The sequence below is a fragment of the Chenopodium quinoa genome, unplaced genomic scaffold (assembly GCF_001683475.1).
Source record: "Chenopodium quinoa cultivar QQ74 unplaced genomic scaffold, ASM168347v1, whole genome shotgun sequence".
In the NCBI taxonomy this organism is placed as follows: Eukaryota; Viridiplantae; Streptophyta; class Magnoliopsida; order Caryophyllales; family Amaranthaceae; genus Chenopodium; species Chenopodium quinoa.
Window position 1 is genome coordinate 1,502,398 of NW_018742309.1, and position 17,257 is coordinate 1,519,654.

General features: G+C 39.9%; 2 protein-coding genes across 2 annotated transcripts; both read left to right on the forward strand.

Annotated features, from left to right (window-relative positions):
• The first annotated feature begins 11,938 nt into the window (after positions 1-11,938).
• Positions 11,939-12,595, forward strand: LOC110687571 (DNA damage-inducible protein 1-like). Its single transcript, XM_021864225.1, has one exon. The coding sequence runs from the start codon at positions 11,939-11,941 to the stop codon at positions 12,593-12,595; it is 657 nt and encodes a 218-aa protein (XP_021719917.1).
• Positions 12,596-13,216: 621 nt separating this feature from the next.
• On the forward strand, positions 13,217-15,623 carry LOC110687584. Its single transcript, XM_021864231.1, has 4 exons — positions 13,217-13,441; positions 13,578-14,210; positions 14,365-14,449; positions 14,554-15,623. Exons 1-4 carry the CDS (start codon positions 13,217-13,219, stop codon positions 15,621-15,623), a joined length of 2,013 nt encoding a protein of 670 aa, XP_021719923.1.
• Positions 15,624-17,257: the final 1,634 nt, after the last annotated feature.

Here is a 17,257-nt window from a genome sequence, read left to right on the forward strand (position 1 = left end):
TAATTGGAGTAAAATCCAAGCAAAGCATCATTAGGAAATCTGCTAAAGTATATGTTGAGAACATTATTGCCTTAAAATAAATAATAAGGAAGTTGTTCAATGAATAGTTCGTTGTTGAACTTTGACGATTATAGGTTGTCAAGTTTAAGATTTCTAATCATGAAAATGAGTGGAGCCATCACTTGGACAATAAATCCTAAATCGCATGTAATCCATAACACTCTCAAATCTTATCATCTTAATATGAGAGTTTTTTTATAAAGAAGATGTTAAGTTTTGCAAAGTAATCATAACTAAACCAATGTAATAAGTGAACCACAACATTCACAATTGCATAACAGAAATCAAGCATATTACATATGAGTATGATTTCTATAAATGTTTTGTCAAGAGTATTACTCTTAAAACATTTGGGGAAAACCATTTATCATAAGATGAAACGTTGAAAAGTTTCATAGTGGAATAATATTTTTACTAATAAATTCCACAAACTGTTTAATAGTGGTTTCAAATTAAATATTGAGTCCATTCGATTTAAGAATACTTTAAACATGGTATCAAGACAATGTCTTGGATAAAGAAACACCCGTTAAGTGAACATTGAATATTTTAATAAAAAAATATCCTTAATCAAGGTCATTTGAATGATGGACGATTAATGACCACTTAAGATTAGTGTGTAATATGACTTATAGCACCGTTTCATATGCTACGACGACATGATTGTCATAAATCATTTGCACAGGTATTTGTTTGAAACTATACTGGATCGACCTATGAGAATACTTTAAGAGATTTAAAATTGTCATAAGTATATTTCTCATTATAGCTATCGGAACCTCTTTCCTCGACCATAGGTATTGTAAGTTCTCTTGTTTGAGTACTAGTCCGTTTTAATGTTGTCAAACGTCTGCCGTAAATGGGGATTATAATGGCAACTCTCGGGCGGCTAGGTCCTCTTAGTAAGGGAAGCTAACAATATAAGACTGGGAATATCCCCTTACTAACAATACGGAACATGTCTTTGTTATTTACAAGGCCTCTTGAAGAGCAAGATTTTGAAAATGCATGACCGTCCTCAGATGGATTTTAGAAATCATCTGCTTATTGACAGTCGAACTCGAAAATTGAGAAACACTTCTAGACGTTATAAGCATAGCAGCAACTAGGCTGCTCCAAGCACGAGCATCGCATCAGTAGCAGCAGCGTGCAATACGTGCGTGTGTTTTGGGTTGTGCGTGCTTGCGTGCAGAGCAGTGCCTAGCACAAGCTGCAGCTAGCTAGCAAAGGCTAGCAATGGCAGCACAGCATGTGCGTGTGCCGCACGGCAAGGCTGGCAGCCAGCCATGCCTTTCGCCTATGCCAGCCACACAATGTGGCTTCTCTTGCGTGTGGTTGGTTGTGCATGTGAAGGCATGTGTGTGTGGGTTTGCTTGGGGAGAAAGGGGAGGGTGGTCCTCTCCCCCTTTGTGGTCCTCACCTAACCCCTTGCTCATCACTTAACACTTGTCGTTTGTTGATTCATTTGCATTTGAATTTGATTTTTGAATTAAATTAAATTGAATAATATGCATTTTACCAGCTCTCCCACATTGATGGGAGCTTGGAATTCAAGGGCTCCTTTCCCTATAAATACCAATCATTTGGCATTGGGAAGGGACACTTGAGTTGTGAACTTTAAGGGATCTCAAAGAAGAGAATACCTTAGTTCTAATACTCTAAGTTCTTTTGGTCTAGCCCCGACTAAGCTTCGAGGTAAGGGCCGTTCCGGTCGGGTCTCGAGGGTGAGAGCCCTTGCAGGCTTTCGCATTTGCTGAGCTTTATGCTTTTATGTACAAGCTCTAAGAAAGAGCGAAGCACACATTAAGGGTAAGATCGTCTTTTCTTCTTTCTCTCTCCTTGTTAATTAATTATGTGATAGTTAATTAATATGCATGTTTAGTTGCTTAATTTTGTGTGCGGATTTTGGGAGGGTTTCATTCCACGTAGTGTCGGACACTACGAAACCCAACATTATTGGTATCGGCTCGTAACACTCAAGGCATACGATACATCCGGCCTAGTACATATCATGGCATACATGATCGATCCAATAAGCGAAGCTTATGGCATCTGATTCATCCTCTCTCGCTCATCAGGTGTCTGTGGACACTGTTTCATGATGAGAGTTATACCATGTGACATGGGTAGGTGCCCTATTTTGGCCTCCTACATGTTGAATCTTTCCAATACCTTATCGATGAAAGTACTTTGGCACAATCCAATCATCTTCTTAGATCTATTCCTATAGATCTTGATGCCCAATATGTACTGTGCCTCTTCCAAGTCTTTCATTGAAAAATACTTTCCAAGCCAAGCCTTTACAGACTCTAACATTGGAATATTGTTTCCAATGAACAATATGTCGTCGACATATAAGATGAGGAATGCGATGTCACTCCCACTGACCTTCTTGTAAACACAAGACTCATCTGGATTCTTGATAAAATCAAACTTACTAATGCCTTCATCCAATCGCAGATTCCAACACGTGTTTGCCTTTATTAATCCATAAATGGACTTCTTAGGCTTGCATACCTTTTTAGTATTGCTTGGATCAACAAAACCTTCTTGCTATGTCATGTACACAGTTTCTTCCAAAATCCCATTAAGGAAGGCGATTTTTACATCCATTTTCCATATTCATAATCATAATATGCGGCTAGGATAATCCAAATGGACTTAAGCATTGCAACTACTGAAAAGGTTTTATCATAATCAATGTCGTGAATTTGCATGTAACCTTTTGCCACCAATCTAGCTTTGTATACATAAACATTTCCATCTTTGTCGGTTTTCAACTTGAAAATTTATTTACAACCAATACGTGTGTAACCTTCGGTCAAATCAACCAAGTCCCAGACTTGGTTATCAAACATTGAGTCCATCTCGGATTTCATGGCCTCTTGCCATTTTGTAGAGTCGGGGCTCATCATAGCTTGTTTGTACATCGCTGGCTCATCTTCATCCATAACCAGGATGTCTTGATCTTCGGTTAAGACAACACCGAGGTATCTGTCTGGTTAAGATCTTAGTCGTTGCGACCTACGCAGGGTAATAGCTTGAGCATTTTCATTGTCATTTTGACTTTGCACTTTGTCGGTTTTACTCTAATCAATGTCAACAGCGACTTCTAAAGCACTTTCATTGTCAGATTTGGGGTGAAGTTTGTCAGAAATTAATTTCTTGACATATGCTTCGCAACCCCAAACCTTTAGAAAAGACAACCTTGGAAGTTTCTTCGTCCATAATTCATATGGATTATTTTCGACAGCTTTTGACAGAGCTCGATTCAGAGTTAGTGCCGCAGTTAGAAGTACGTGTCCTAGAAAGAGATAGAAAGATCGCTAAGATCCATCATTAATCGATCATGTCTAACAAGGTTCAATTTCTCCTCTCGGACACTCTATTCCAGAAGGTGTCAACTTTGAGAAATACCATGTTCTTTCAAGTGATCGTCAAACTCATGGCTCAAATACTCGCCACCTCGATTTGATCGAAGAGCTTTAATTTTCTTGCCTAGTTGATTGTCCACTTCACTCTAAAACTCATTGAATTTCTCAAAAGATTCAGATTTGTTCGACATAAGGTAGACATATCCATATCTACTATAGTCGTCCGTGAAAGTGATAATATAGCGATAACAATTCCTTGCGGATGCACTCATTTGTCCACATACATCCGTGTGTATAAGACCCAATAAGTCACTAGCCCTTTCTCCCAACTTGGAGAATGGTTGCTTTATCATCTTGCCTAATAAACATCCTTTGTAATTTTCAAACGACTCTAAGTCTAATGAGTCAAGAATACCTTCTTGTAGAAGTTTCTTGGTGCGTTTGATGTAAATATGACCAAAATGACAATGCCACAAGTAGGTTTGATTCGACTCAATGGTCTTAGCTCTTTTGCTGGTATCATTAAAATTTTAAAAATGTTTGTCTAGAGAAAGCACATAAAGACCATTTGCTGAATGTGTTATACCATATAAAACATTATCGAGATAAATAAACAACTATTGTCTTTTATTCGAAATTAAAATCCCTTGGCGTCCAACACCGAAAATGAAATAATGTTATTGGTAACTCTTGGAACATGATAACAATTTTCAAGTTCTAAAACAAGCCCAGAGGGCAAAGAAAAACTAAGAGTTCCAGTGGATACGACAGATATCTTGGCTCCATTGTCGACTTGGTGTTCGACCTCTCCCTTCTCTAGCCTTCTACTTATCCTTAGTCCCTAAGCATTGGAACAAAAGGTGTGAGCCACATCCGGTATCTAATACCCATGATGTTTTTCTAGCGAAGTTTAAGTTTATAACAAAAATACCTGATACAGAAGCAACGGTGTCGTTCTTTTTATCTTCCTTGAATTTGAGGCAATCCGCTTCCAATGTCCTTTCTTCTTGCAATAGAAACATACGAAATCAAATTTAGAAGAGGCTACCTTCTTGACCTTGTTGCCCTTCGTAGCTTTTGACTTATGCGGAAAAGTCTTCTTACTCTTCCCCTTAAAGCCTCACTTCTTGCCCGAGCGCTTGAATGGCTTGCCCTTCTTGACCATAAGCATGTCATGCTACCCCTCATCCTTGAGCGTTTTCTCGGCTTGCTTCAACATCCCATGAAGCTTGGTGAGGGTTTTCTCCATGCAGTGCATATTATAGTTCATTTTGAACTAATCATAGCCTTTGTGCAGCGATTTGACAATAATATCAATTGCCATCTCGGTCGAATACCCAGTGTCGAGCCTTTCCATGCTCTTAAATAATCCGATCATTTTAAGTACATGTGGGCTCATGGGCTCTATTTTCTTGAGCTTGCTCTTAAGGATCTGCCTGTGGGTTTCAAACCTCTCAGTTCGGGCCTGCTCTTGGAACATATTCTGAAGTTCAGAAATGATCTCAAAAGCCATCTACTTCTCGAAGAAAGTCTTTTGGAGGTCTGGAGACATCGTAGCCAACATGATGCATTTGACATCTCGATTGACAGTTTTCCATTGGTTTAGGGCAGCCTAAGTTACCTCCTCATTAGGAGCGTCGGGTGTTTCCTCATCAAGAACGTATTCCTTTTGCTCTTGCATGAGAGCTATACGCAAGTTCCTTTGCCAATTAAGAAAATTTGGCCCATTCAATTTCTCCTTGTCGAGAATTGAGCGTAACGAAAATTGGTTGTTTGAGTTATTTGCAGACATATTTCTACAATTGAAAGAATTTGAAATGAAAAACCATTTATAAAACCAATAATTTTGAAAGTTAAAGCATACATGCAAATTTTCAATCTTATTGAGCATTTTATCCGCGCATTAAATTTTGTCCCTTTCAGGCGAGAATAAAACAATTCCAATATCTTAAAAATCAAAAAGTTATTAAGCATGCTTTAGCTTGTCTTAACACTTATTATTTTAAGGTAAGAAATCCAATTGCTAATAGCCCTAAGCTACTCTTGGTTCGATAAAACGTCGCATCTAATGCTTTCTTGACGTTTTATCTCCATTGCCACGACATCTAAGAATTCCTTACTAATATCGTTGAGTTTAACCAAAATCAACTTGTATACCTAGTATACCTTACATTCCTAGGGAGATAGTAATGCCATCACTATTCATATTAGTTCAGTAAGTGTTATCTTGGAATGGCAAATTTGGCTCAATATTATAGGACATAGGGTTTCTATGTTGGTTGATTTAAGTGAACTTAATTAATCATCGCAACATTCGAAATCCTAAACATGCATCTAACATATCATTCATATATAAGTATAATTATATATAGAAAACATTAGTAAAAGATGCATTTGGCAACTAGCATGACCCCTTGAGTCTTCAAGTCTTCAGTGGTCTTCATCACATCATCTCGGCCTTGTCTTCTAAGGATCGCCATCTTCAAGACATTGCCATTAAAAATGCAACTACTAGTAATTACGACTACGACTAATCTAAATATTAAGTTACAAAATTATGCAACGGTACGCAGACCGTATTTAGATTTACAAAAATACATAATGGAATGCAATCCGTATTTACTATCCTAATCGTTCCCCACTAGTTGCCATTTTCAAAAAACCTGTCATAGAATAATCATTCCATTCATCCATTCACTATATGTGAATGGCCCATGCATTTTAAAACGTAAAATAAGTAACAATGCATAACACGCACAAACTAGTCACTAACTGAGGTGGTAAATCCTATTAACGAGCCTAATTAAAACTTGTCAAAGTTGTCAACCGATTATGTGACTAAAACACAATAAAATTAGCTTAAGTAATGAACGAAGCTCCCACTAAATTCCGCATCCAACTTAATGAAACTAATCCAATTAATATAATTAAGCCGGTTTACCCAAATTTTGCCAAAATTATTTTGCAAGTGCCGGGAAAAACCGAGGCTTAGCCTCGTTTTAATAATAAAATAAAATAATTAAAACAACAAAAATTGCAAAATCGCATAGCCCTTCGATGCCAGAGTGTTTATCACCAAGCAACAAGGCTTGGTTTGTTAGGCACCAAGCCACGGGTGCCTTGCATGGGTGCTACCTCGCACAGCCACTGCTGTGCCAAGCAACCTGTTTGTGGCTAACAGCATCGCGCCATGTGTGTTATGCTGGCCACAGCAGCGTGCTTGCAGCGCTAGCCAGTGTAGGCCTCAAAGGCCCTTGCTACAGTGCGAGCTGACGTTGCCTAGTAGCCGCAACACACCTCGCACAAGCACCTCCCCGCACCATGCGCACCAAGCTCAGCATACACATGCACCACGAGCTTCATATCAATGCACCAGCATCCCCGCAATCCTCGGCAGCCACATGTGGGTTGCGCAAGCATCCCGGCTGGATTAGTGTTGTGCTTAGGGCTCATGCCTCGATTTGCGTGCTTATGCTTCAAGATTTTATACCGATTTTGTGTGACATAAATAATTAATTCTAAAATAATTTTAGAACCAATATTGAGCGGAATGAAAATAAAACAAGTCCAACTTAATTAAATTCAATTTTAGTGCACAAACCAAAATTTATTTCAGAAACCATTCTCTAAATTATTTTGGCTCAACTTGAAGCTACAAAATTGAGTTATATTCTCACAATTAATTTAACCAAACATAAATTGAAAATGAGATTTGACAAAATAAAAGGAGTTGGAAAAAATAAACACAATCATCCAATGAAAAATTTACAACACTAACTTGTGTAAACTTGAAAAATTATATCTTCCAATATGAAGATTAATTAAATTTCAATCACAAGTTTTGAAATTTTAAGACTTTAATCAACTCATAATCTAACATTAATATACCATAGTTAATCAAGGTTTAAAGTTTTAAAATTTTTTGTCAAAAACAAAATATCCCTCGAAAAACATGTTTCTAGGTGGATTTGGCTCCTCGACAGTACTCAATGAGGGTCAAAACTGATTTAGAACATTGATTCCACAAAAAATTCACTACTATTGGGTTGAAATCAGCATTAAAATGAGATTAAAACTAATTAAAATGAGCTTCTAATCTATTTAGAAAGCAAAACCAGAAATTTAAATCCATTTAAATCACCGTAATTAATTATTAATTACAATAATAAAATGAGCGCAGCTCCGATACGCTATTGGGTTTCGTAGTGTCCGACACTACGCGGAATGAAAACCTCCCAAAATCCGCACACAAATTAAAGTAACAAAACATGCTTATTAATTAACATTCACACAATTAATTAACAAGGAGAGAGAAAGAAGAAAAGACAATATTACTCTTGATGCGTGTTTCGCTCCTTCCAAGAGCTCGTACTTGAAAGCGTAGAGCTTCATAAATGCGCAAGCCTCCAACGGCTCTCACCCTCGAGACCTGTCCCGAACAGCCCCTAGCCCAAAGCTTAGTCGGGGCTAGACCAAAAGAACTTAGAGCATTAGAACGAAAGTGTTCTCACTTGTGGAGATCCTTTCAAGTTCATAACCCAAGTGCCCCTTCCCAATGCCAAATGATTGGTATCTATAGGGAAGGGAGCCCTTGAATTCCAATCTCCCATCAATGTGGGAGAGTTGGTAAAATGCATTTAATCAATTTAATTTAATTCAAAAATCAAATAAAAATGTAAATAAATCAACAAACAACAGTGTCAAGTGTAGAGCAAGGGGTTAGGTGATGACCATACGACAACCAACACACTAGCCAACCAGCACAATTCAGTTGGCGCAAGGCCTTGCGCACTAAGGCACACCTAGCTGGTGGCCAGGTGCTTGGCTGTGCTGCCAGCATGGCTGTGTGTGCGAGCTTCCTGGCAAGCACGCCACGTATGCATGCGGGCTGCTGCCAGGCAGGTTGGGCGCACACACCGCAAGCACAACTTGCGAGCTATTTTTGTTGTGCTACTATTGCTAACATTCGCTAGCTAGCTGCTGCTTCAATGCCAGTGCTAGGCGCACCCCGGCACGCAAGCATACACAACCCCCAATACACGCACGCAGAGCGTGCTACTACTGCTGGTGCAATGCTTGTGCTAGCATGTGCTGTTGTCCTTGCTTGAAATAGTGCGGGTTGGCTGCTGCCATGCCTAGCATGTGCGGCTGGCCCTTGGCAGGCCTTGCCTTGCACACATGGCTAGCTCGTCCAGCATGCTCGGCCATGCTAGGCATGTTGATGTATGAGTTTTATACCATGATTTATCCCGGTTTTACAATGTATATTTTCATGGTTTTGGGCTCTTTGGAGCCATTTCTTGCTAACAATCTCTTCTCTAGTGTGTTCGATCTATTTTTGTGAGTTTCTTGGATGAATCGATTATGGTTTGGATGTTTATAGAAGAGGTTAGTGCATGAAGATGAAGATTTCCCCCATCCCTGTTGACCCTTGCTTGCCCGGTCAGGCAGGGCAAAGAAGGATGAGCTAAATACGGAGTATGTGTTGTAGGTTCTACGTGCCCGGTTGGGCATGACTCGCCCGGTTGGACCGGGCATTGAAGAGTTATAATTTCAGCATCACAAGCAATTAATTTGGAGGCTGCCCACGTGCCCGATCGGGCGTGATCTGGCCGGTGGGACCGGGCACAAGGAGGAAGTAGAATAAGGAAGAAGAGGCGACGTATCCCAGCTGCCCGATCGGGCACCCCTTGCCCGGTGGGACCGGGCACTGCTTCGCGGAAGCCGATTTGCTTATTTTCACAATTCTATCTTTTTGGGTGTATAAATACCCCTTGTAATCATCATTAGAAAACACTTTATTATCTCTAAGTTTTATTTCTCTCTCTAGAACTCTAGTTTAATACTTTTTTTTTAGCAATTAAATTCCTAGGTTAGATTTAGATATTATTGATTAACAATTTAAGTAATTTCAATTGAAGCATCATTGGTATTCATCTCTATTCCTTTCTCTTTCAATTGTTTTTGTTTTCTATTATGTTTTCCTTGATTATTATTGTTATTGCTTTTTTCAATATGTGTGAGTAGTTTTCTTATTCCAAGATCTAGGGTAGCCCAATTATGATTGGTGCATGAATTAATTCTTTAAATTCTCTAATAACTATTGCAATTGTTTAAGCTAAATTGATTGTGATTATGCCAATACTAGATTAGAGATAATTAGTATTGTTATTATTCCATAGTTTCAATCACAACGAGAGTTGGGTTTTAACGGATTTGAGTAGATTAATTTAGGGTTTGAAATTCATCACGAGAGTAGTTGAATTGATAATTGGGAAGTAAACTAAAGTGTTTAATGTCTCTAATTTGCATGATTCCATGACAATAGGCTTGATTGTGGTTAGGGAAGCCATTGATACTTGAGAGAGTCCTTGGTATTGATCAGGGTTTACTTTTCCCCATGTTAATTGGAATTGTATGTTAGGGGTAGATATATAATTGCATCGATCGTAATTGTGGTGATACTTGATCTTAGATGTTTTAGCTTATTGATTCATTATATTCTTTTGATTTATTCTAGTTTTCCATACATTAGCTCCTAGTTTATTCCACTATTAATTTGATTCTTGCTTAGTGATTATTTGAGTCTAGATAATTTAGGTGAACCTTAGTCTCTTGGGATTCGATCCTTACTTGCCCGTCTACATAGTAGTGGTCTCGTTAGGTTTATTTTTGTTAGGTACGCGACAAGCCTATCAAATTTTGGCGCCGTTGCCGGGGACTAACGGTTTCATTTGATTATTTGTGATTCGTTTTTGCTAAGCTTCATTCGTTGCTTCGGCTATTTTCTCTTGTGTTTTTGATATTCTTTCTCTAGTTTTTTTGTTGCATGCCCACACGACGCTCAGGGTCAGACGATCTTGAACCATTTGACTCTGAGATCGAGGCGACTATAAGGAGAAGGAAAACAAGAAATCGAAGAAGGAGAAACCAAGCCAACAGAAACATGGAAGATGCCACGAAATCCCTCTTGGAGTACGGTATTCTTGATGCAACTACCGGACTCCTTTCTAGCATTGTCAGGCCACCTGTGACGGCTCAGCACTTCGAGCTTAAGCCACAATTCATTCAATTTATCTCCAATGATTCATTTGCAGGCTCACCACATGATTGTCCGGTAAGTCATATTGATAGTTTTCTAGAGAAATGTGATACAATGAAAATGAATGGTGTTACAGATGATGCTATTAGACTACTCCTTTTCCCTTTCTCATTAAGGGATAGGGCAAAGGAGTGGTTGAGAGATGAAGGCACTGGCTCATTCGTTACATGGGACAAGCTAGTGAAGGCCTTCTTAGTGAAGTTTCTAGAACAGGAGAAGACCGCTAGGTTGAGGAACGAGCTATTAACCTTTCGACAGTCGGATGACGAGACTCTCTATGAGGCTTGGAGAAGATTCAAGAGGCTACAGAGACAATGCCCTCACCATGGCATCCCAGAGTGGATGTGAATCAAAACATTCTACAATGGTTTGACCCATGAATTTCGTATATACATCGATGCTGCACCCAGAGGTTCGGTCATGACTAAGAACCCAACGGAAGCCAAGGCACTCATAGAGAAAATGGTGGCCAACGATAACTACCATCCAGGAGGTTTGTCTATGTGAAAAAAGAGGTAAACTTGATGTAGATGCTTTGACAATGTTAACCAGTTCTGTGCAGGCACTAACAAGCAGGTTTGATAAGCTCCAAGCTGAAACTTCTACTAGCCCACAGGAGGTTTGTCAATTGTGTAATGTGCACGACCATATTGCACCCGATTGCCCACAAAACTCGATCGAAATGTCAATTGAACAAGCCAATGCTTTCTACTCCTCAAATCCCTAAAAGCCCTATGATCCCTACTCTAATTCTAACAATGAAGGTTGGAAACACCATCCTAACTTCTCCTATAAAAACACCCAAGCCCAAAAAAATCCACCACCACCCCGAAACAAGAATTACAATGCACCACCTGGTTTCCAACCAAGGCCATCTCCAGTCCAACAACCTATTCAACCACCTCCTCAAAAGTCCAACCTTGAACTAATGTTGGAAAATTTTATCACCACAACCAATAGTGCCATACAACAACAAAGTAGCTCTATTCAACAGTTTCAAGCTCAGAGTAAGCTCATGGAAAATCAGTTAAGCCAACTTGCTCACCAAGTTGGCCAATCCTTGAAGACACCGGGAACTTTTCTAGGCCAGACAGAGTAACCGCACAAAGGGCATTTGAATGTTGTTACTTTGAGAATTGGAAAGCAATGGGAAGATCCTCCTATCAAGGAGCCATCGAAGGAGGTCATTGAAGAAGTAGGTGAAAGTGAGAAGGAGATTGATAATGCTAAGGTCGAGGATGAATTAAAGGAAGAAACTCCAAAGCCGCTTGCTACGTATGTGCCTAAGGTTCCTTTTTCTCAAAGGTTAGCCCAAGCTAAGCTTGAGAAAAATTAAGGTAAATTTCTTGACATCTTGAAAAAGCTTCATATAAATATTCCGTTTTTAGATGCTATATCCGAAATGCCTTCATATGCTAAATTTTTAAAGGATATGCTTTCTAACAAGAAAAAGTTGGAAGAGAATGCTACAGTTGCTTTGAATGCAGAGTGCAGTGCTATTTTGCAGAACATTCTCCCTAAGAAATTAGGTGATCCAGGAAGTTATTCAATTCCAGTGAAGCTTGGGGATATTGAAATCAACAGGGCACTATGCGATCTTGGTGCAAGTGTGAGTCTCATGCCACTGTCCATCTGTAAGAAGCTGCAAATAGGTGAAATCAAACCCACACGCATATCCTTGCACCTTGCAGACAAGTCAGTAAAGTTTCCTTTGGGTGTACTTGAGGATGTACCTCTTTGCGTAGGTAAGTTTTTCATACCTTGTGATTTTGTTGTGATGGAAATGAAGGAAGATGTAAATGTTCCAATTATACTTTGTAGACCTTTCTTGGCTACTGCAGGTGCAATCATTGACATGAAGAAGGGTAAGATTACTTTTGAAGTAGGTGATGAAAAATTGGAATACTCACTTTTGAATGTTATGGGTACTCCCTCTATGGGAGAAACTGTTTGTCAAGTTGATGTCCTTGATGAGTTGCAGAGTGAGCAACTTCCTTTGAGTAAATCAGATGATGCACTTGAACAAGTGCTAGTAGGGAAGGATGATGATGGAGATTAGGAATCAAGGGAGTATGTCAGGCTACTTGAAGAAGCAAAGGCCAACCCAATCGCTAATCCAATCAGAGAAATACTTAGTGTAGTGAGTATTGGGGAGAGTACTAAGCCTCCCGAGGTAGAGTTGAAACCTCTCCCTTCTAATTTGAAATATGCATATCTTGGTCCTAATAATTCATACCCTGTTATTGTCAATGCTGAACTCGAGGACATGGAATTGGAGCAATTGCTCAGTGTTCTAAAAACATATAAAAGTGTAATTAGGTACACCATTGATGATATTAAGGGTATTAATCCCTCTTTCTGTATGCATAAAATTATACTTGAAAATGATCATGCCTCCTCTATAAAACCTCAAAGAAGACTTAATCCAAATATGATGGAAGTAGTGAAAAAAGAGGTTCTAAAATTGCTTGCTGCAGGAATAATCTACCCTATCTTCGATAGTAAGTGGGTTAGCCCTGTACAAGTAGTACCCAAGAAAGGAGGTATGACCGTTGTCAAGAATGACAAGGGTGAGCAAGTCGCCACTAGGACTGTTACAGGGTGGTGAATGTGTATAGATTATAGGAAATTAAATAAGGCCACCCGGAAGGATCATTTTCCCCTACCCTTCATTGATCAAATGCTTGAAAGGTTGGCAAAGCTTTCCTTTTTCTGTTATTTGGATGGATATTCTGGTTTCTTTCAAATTCCTATTCGTCCTTGTGACCAGGAAAAGACTACCTTCACATGTCCATATGGCACCTTTGCATATCGTAGGATGCCATTCAGATTATGTAATGCTCCCGCCACTTTTCAACGTTGTATGATGACAATTTTTTCCGGTCTTATAGAAAATTCTATGGAGGTATTTATGGATGATTTTTTCTGTTTATGGAACATCTTTTGATATATGTCTTGAAAATCTAAAAAAGGTGCTCCAAAGATATAAGGAAGTCAATTTGATTTTGAACTAGGAAAAATGCCATTTTATGGTGCAACAGGGAATTGTTTTAGGCCATGTTGTATCAAATAAGGGTATTGAAGTTGATAAGGCTAAGATAGAGGTCACAGAGCGTTTACCCCCTCCAAACTCTGTAAAAGGAGTTCGAAGTTTCCTTGGTCATGCAGGTTTTTACCGTCGTTTTAATATGGATTTATCGAAAATTGCTCGACCTCTAACTAAGCTTTTAGCTAAAGATGTTCCTTTTGTATTTTCTGATGCTTATCTTGAGGCTTTCAACAGGTTGAAGGAAGCTTTGATCTCTGCTCCTGTCATACAACCCCCAGATTGGAGCCCGCCCTTTGAAATTATGTGTGATGCTAGTGACTATGCAGTAGGAGCCGTTTTGGGGCAAAGAACAGAGAAAAAGCTCCATGCCATTTACTATACTAGCAAAACTCTTAGTTCTACTCAAATGAATTATGCCACAACTGAGAAAGAGATGCTAGCTGTAATTTATGCAATAGACAAGTTTCATTCCTATTTGGTTGGTTCTAAAGTTATTATTCATACAAATCATGCAGCACTGAGGTATTTGATGACCAAGACCCATGCAAAGCCTAGGTTGATTCGGTGGATTCTTCAGCTACAGGATTATGACATAGAGATCAAGGATACAAAAGGGAAGGATAATGTTGTTGCAGATCATCTCTCCCGTCTTCTCCTTGACCCCGAGGATGGGGATGATATCCCTTTTGATGATTCTTTCCCTGCCGAACATTTTTATTAGCTTTATTGCAAACTGAATCACCTTGGTATGCTGATTTTGCTTATTTTCGTTTCCACAGGTACTATGCCTCATGGCTACTCCTCTCAACAAAGGAAGAAATTCCTTCATGAAGCAGGGAGATATTTCAGGGATGATCCGTTCTTGTACAAGCAATGCGCGGATACCATGATCTGAAGATGTGTTTCAGAAATTGAGGTAAATCACATTACATCTCATTGCCATGACTTACCTTGTGGTGGATATGCAGGCCCTTCGAAGAAAATTGCAAAGATCTTGCAATGTGGATTTTATTGGCCAACATTTTTCAAGGATACATACTCCTATGTCAAGGCTTGTGACCGATGTCAACGGACGGACACTATATCTAAGAAGAATGAGATGCCACTCAACAACATACTCGAGGTCGAGTTGTTCGATTTGTGGGGGATAGATTTCATGGGTCCGTTTCCCTCTTCCAATGGCAATCGTTATATCTTGCTAGCCGTTGATTATGTATCAAAGTGGGTGGAAGCCATAGCTACTCCAAACAACCATGCTCGAGTGGTCAGTAAGTTTTTCAAGAAAATTATTTTCCCTCGATTTGGTATCCCACGTGTGTTGATTAGTGACAGGGGCACACATTTCTTGGAGCATCGATTTGAGGCAATGCTAAGGAAGTATGGAGTACAAGACCGGCTTGGAATTGGCTATCACCCTCAAACAAGTGGCCAAGTAGAGGTATCCAATCGAGAGATCAAGTCCATCATTGAGAAAACAGTTGCAAGAACAAGGAAGGATTGGTCCGCGAAGCTAGATGATGCACTATGGGCGTACCGAACGGCCTTCAAAACGCCAATTGGAACAACCCCATATAGACTTGTCTACGGAAAACCATGCCACCTACCCGTTGAGCTAGAACATAGAGCATTTTGGGCCATTGAAAGCTTGAATTTCGATACCAAGGCAACGGGAGAAAAGAGGTTGTTACAACTTAATGAACTAGATGAGCTTCGTCTCGAAGCTTATGAAAGTTCAAAACTATATAAAGAGAAAACAAAAAGGTGGCATGACAAGAACCTTGTGAGGAGAGAGTTCAAAGAAGGAGATCAAGGCCTTCTTTTCAATTCTAGGTTGAGATTGTTCCCAGGTAAGCTTCGGTTTAGATGGTCGGGTCCATTCAAGATCAAGAAGGTGCATCCCTACGGCACTATTGAGTTGGAAAACGCAAGAGGAGAGCCCTTTAAGGTCAATGGGCAAAGAATAAAGCATTACCGAGTTAGTGACCCCATCGATAAAGGAGTGGACATCACACTTTCTTCCCCATCACCGAGCCAATGAGTATCATCATGGTCAAGCTAAAGACCTTATAACCAAGCGCTTTCGGGAGGCAACCCGCTTTTTCGTATTTTTTTTCTTATTATTTTTATTTCCTTTGTTATTTTTAAGTCATTTTTGTGTTGGTTTTGTTGTTTTTACATAGAATGTCGATGCTTAGGAGAGCAAGGTATCAAGGGAATTCGTCAAAGTGAGAAAATGAAGAAGTCTGCTAGGTGCCCGGTCTGACCGGGCATTATATGCCCGATCGGGCGCGAGAGCATGCGTGGGGTAAGAGAAGCTGCAAACTTTGGCAGGGAAGGTTGATCTTCTCCGCCTGATCAGACCGGGCAACATATGCCCGATCGGGCACGAGAAGGTGCTTAATATTGGTTGCTGCGTAATCTGCCAAGGCAACTAGCCCTTACTTGCCCGATCAAACCGGGATGTAACAGCCCGATCGGGCAAGAGGGGGTAAAATCATTGGTATTAAAAAAAAAAAGGGATAAACAGTGCCCGATCAGACCGGGCTGCACTAGCCCGATCGGGCGCGAACAACAAGCAATATGAACAGCAAGAAGAGACCCAGCCTCCCTCCGCCCGATCAAACCAGGCAAGCCCCGCCCGATCGGGCGCGAGGGAAAACCTGCGTTTTTTAGCACTAAAGAAACCCGATTTTCTTCTTCTTTTTCTCATTTTTTGATTCATCCTCGTACATCTTCCACTCTTCTCTCTCTAAAAATCCCCAAATTCTCTAACCTTAACTCTTTCAATCTCCATCAAAACTTAAAATTTCTTCATCCTCTATCCTCCTTATTCAATTCCTAACATCCACAACCATTTTTCTTACCCCAATTTCCCTTCTCACAAACTTCAAAGTTAGAGAGAGAAACCTTCAACCAACATCAATGGCTTCAATTTCCATAAGGAAGGGGAATAGAGGGGCACATCAAAAACCACAATTGGACTTGGAGAGCATCCCAACATACCCAAACATCCGGTTCGTTCCCGAACCAAAAGGCAAGGTTGCTTGAGTTTCAATGTCGGAAGGTAATTCCTACTCAGTTCATAGATCGAGCCCTTCTTGCTAGGCTAGGAATTGATATTGAATGTCGAAATTTGTTTTCTAGACTTGGCATGACTCAACTATTTAATATGATACATTATACATTTGAGGACATTACTCTTGAATTTCTTAGTTCATTTGATGTTGTGAAAGGTAGAGACGGTTTGGTTACACATGTTGTGTATAGATTAATGAATAAATCTCACCGCCTTACCTTAGAAGGCTTCGGTAGGAAATTTGGCCTCCCCACTACAGGTTTGACTGTGTAACCCGATAGTTTTACCTCGGGGGAGTTATGGTTGGCAATGACGGGTGAAAACATAGAATCAATGCAACACGCCCGTGCTCATAAAATTCCTCAACCGGCCCTTAGGATGTGGACTAGATCCTCAGGGTGGACAATTTTTGGTAGAATTGAACCAAACAATGTTTGGGCGAATGAAATAGCCATCCTAGGTAGCTACCTTAGGTTGGAAGATGAGGGAGAGGGGTTTAGGATGAACATAGCTCACTTATTTCCCTCCATCTTAGGAAACAAGGGGCGACCTTCACCACCCTCAAACCAAATGGGGAACGCACCAACATCCCCATT

Bases quoted from the DNA above. Each gene is read 5' to 3' on its own strand.
- LOC110687584 (XM_021864231.1), top strand. From the start codon at position 13,217: ATGCTTGAAAGGTTGGCAAAGCTTTCCTTTTTCTGTTATTTGGATGGA. The intron at 13,442-13,577 runs GTATTTATGGAT...ATGGTGCAACAG, and splicing joins TTATAGAAAATTCTATGGAG to GGAATTGTTTTAGGCCATGT. The intron at 14,450-14,553 runs GTACAAGCAATG...GTGGATATGCAG, and splicing joins TTCAGGGATGATCCGTTCTT to GCCCTTCGAAGAAAATTGCA.
- LOC110687571 (XM_021864225.1), top strand. From the start codon at position 11,939: ATGCCTTCATATGCTAAATTTTTAAAGGATATGCTTTCTAACAAGAAA.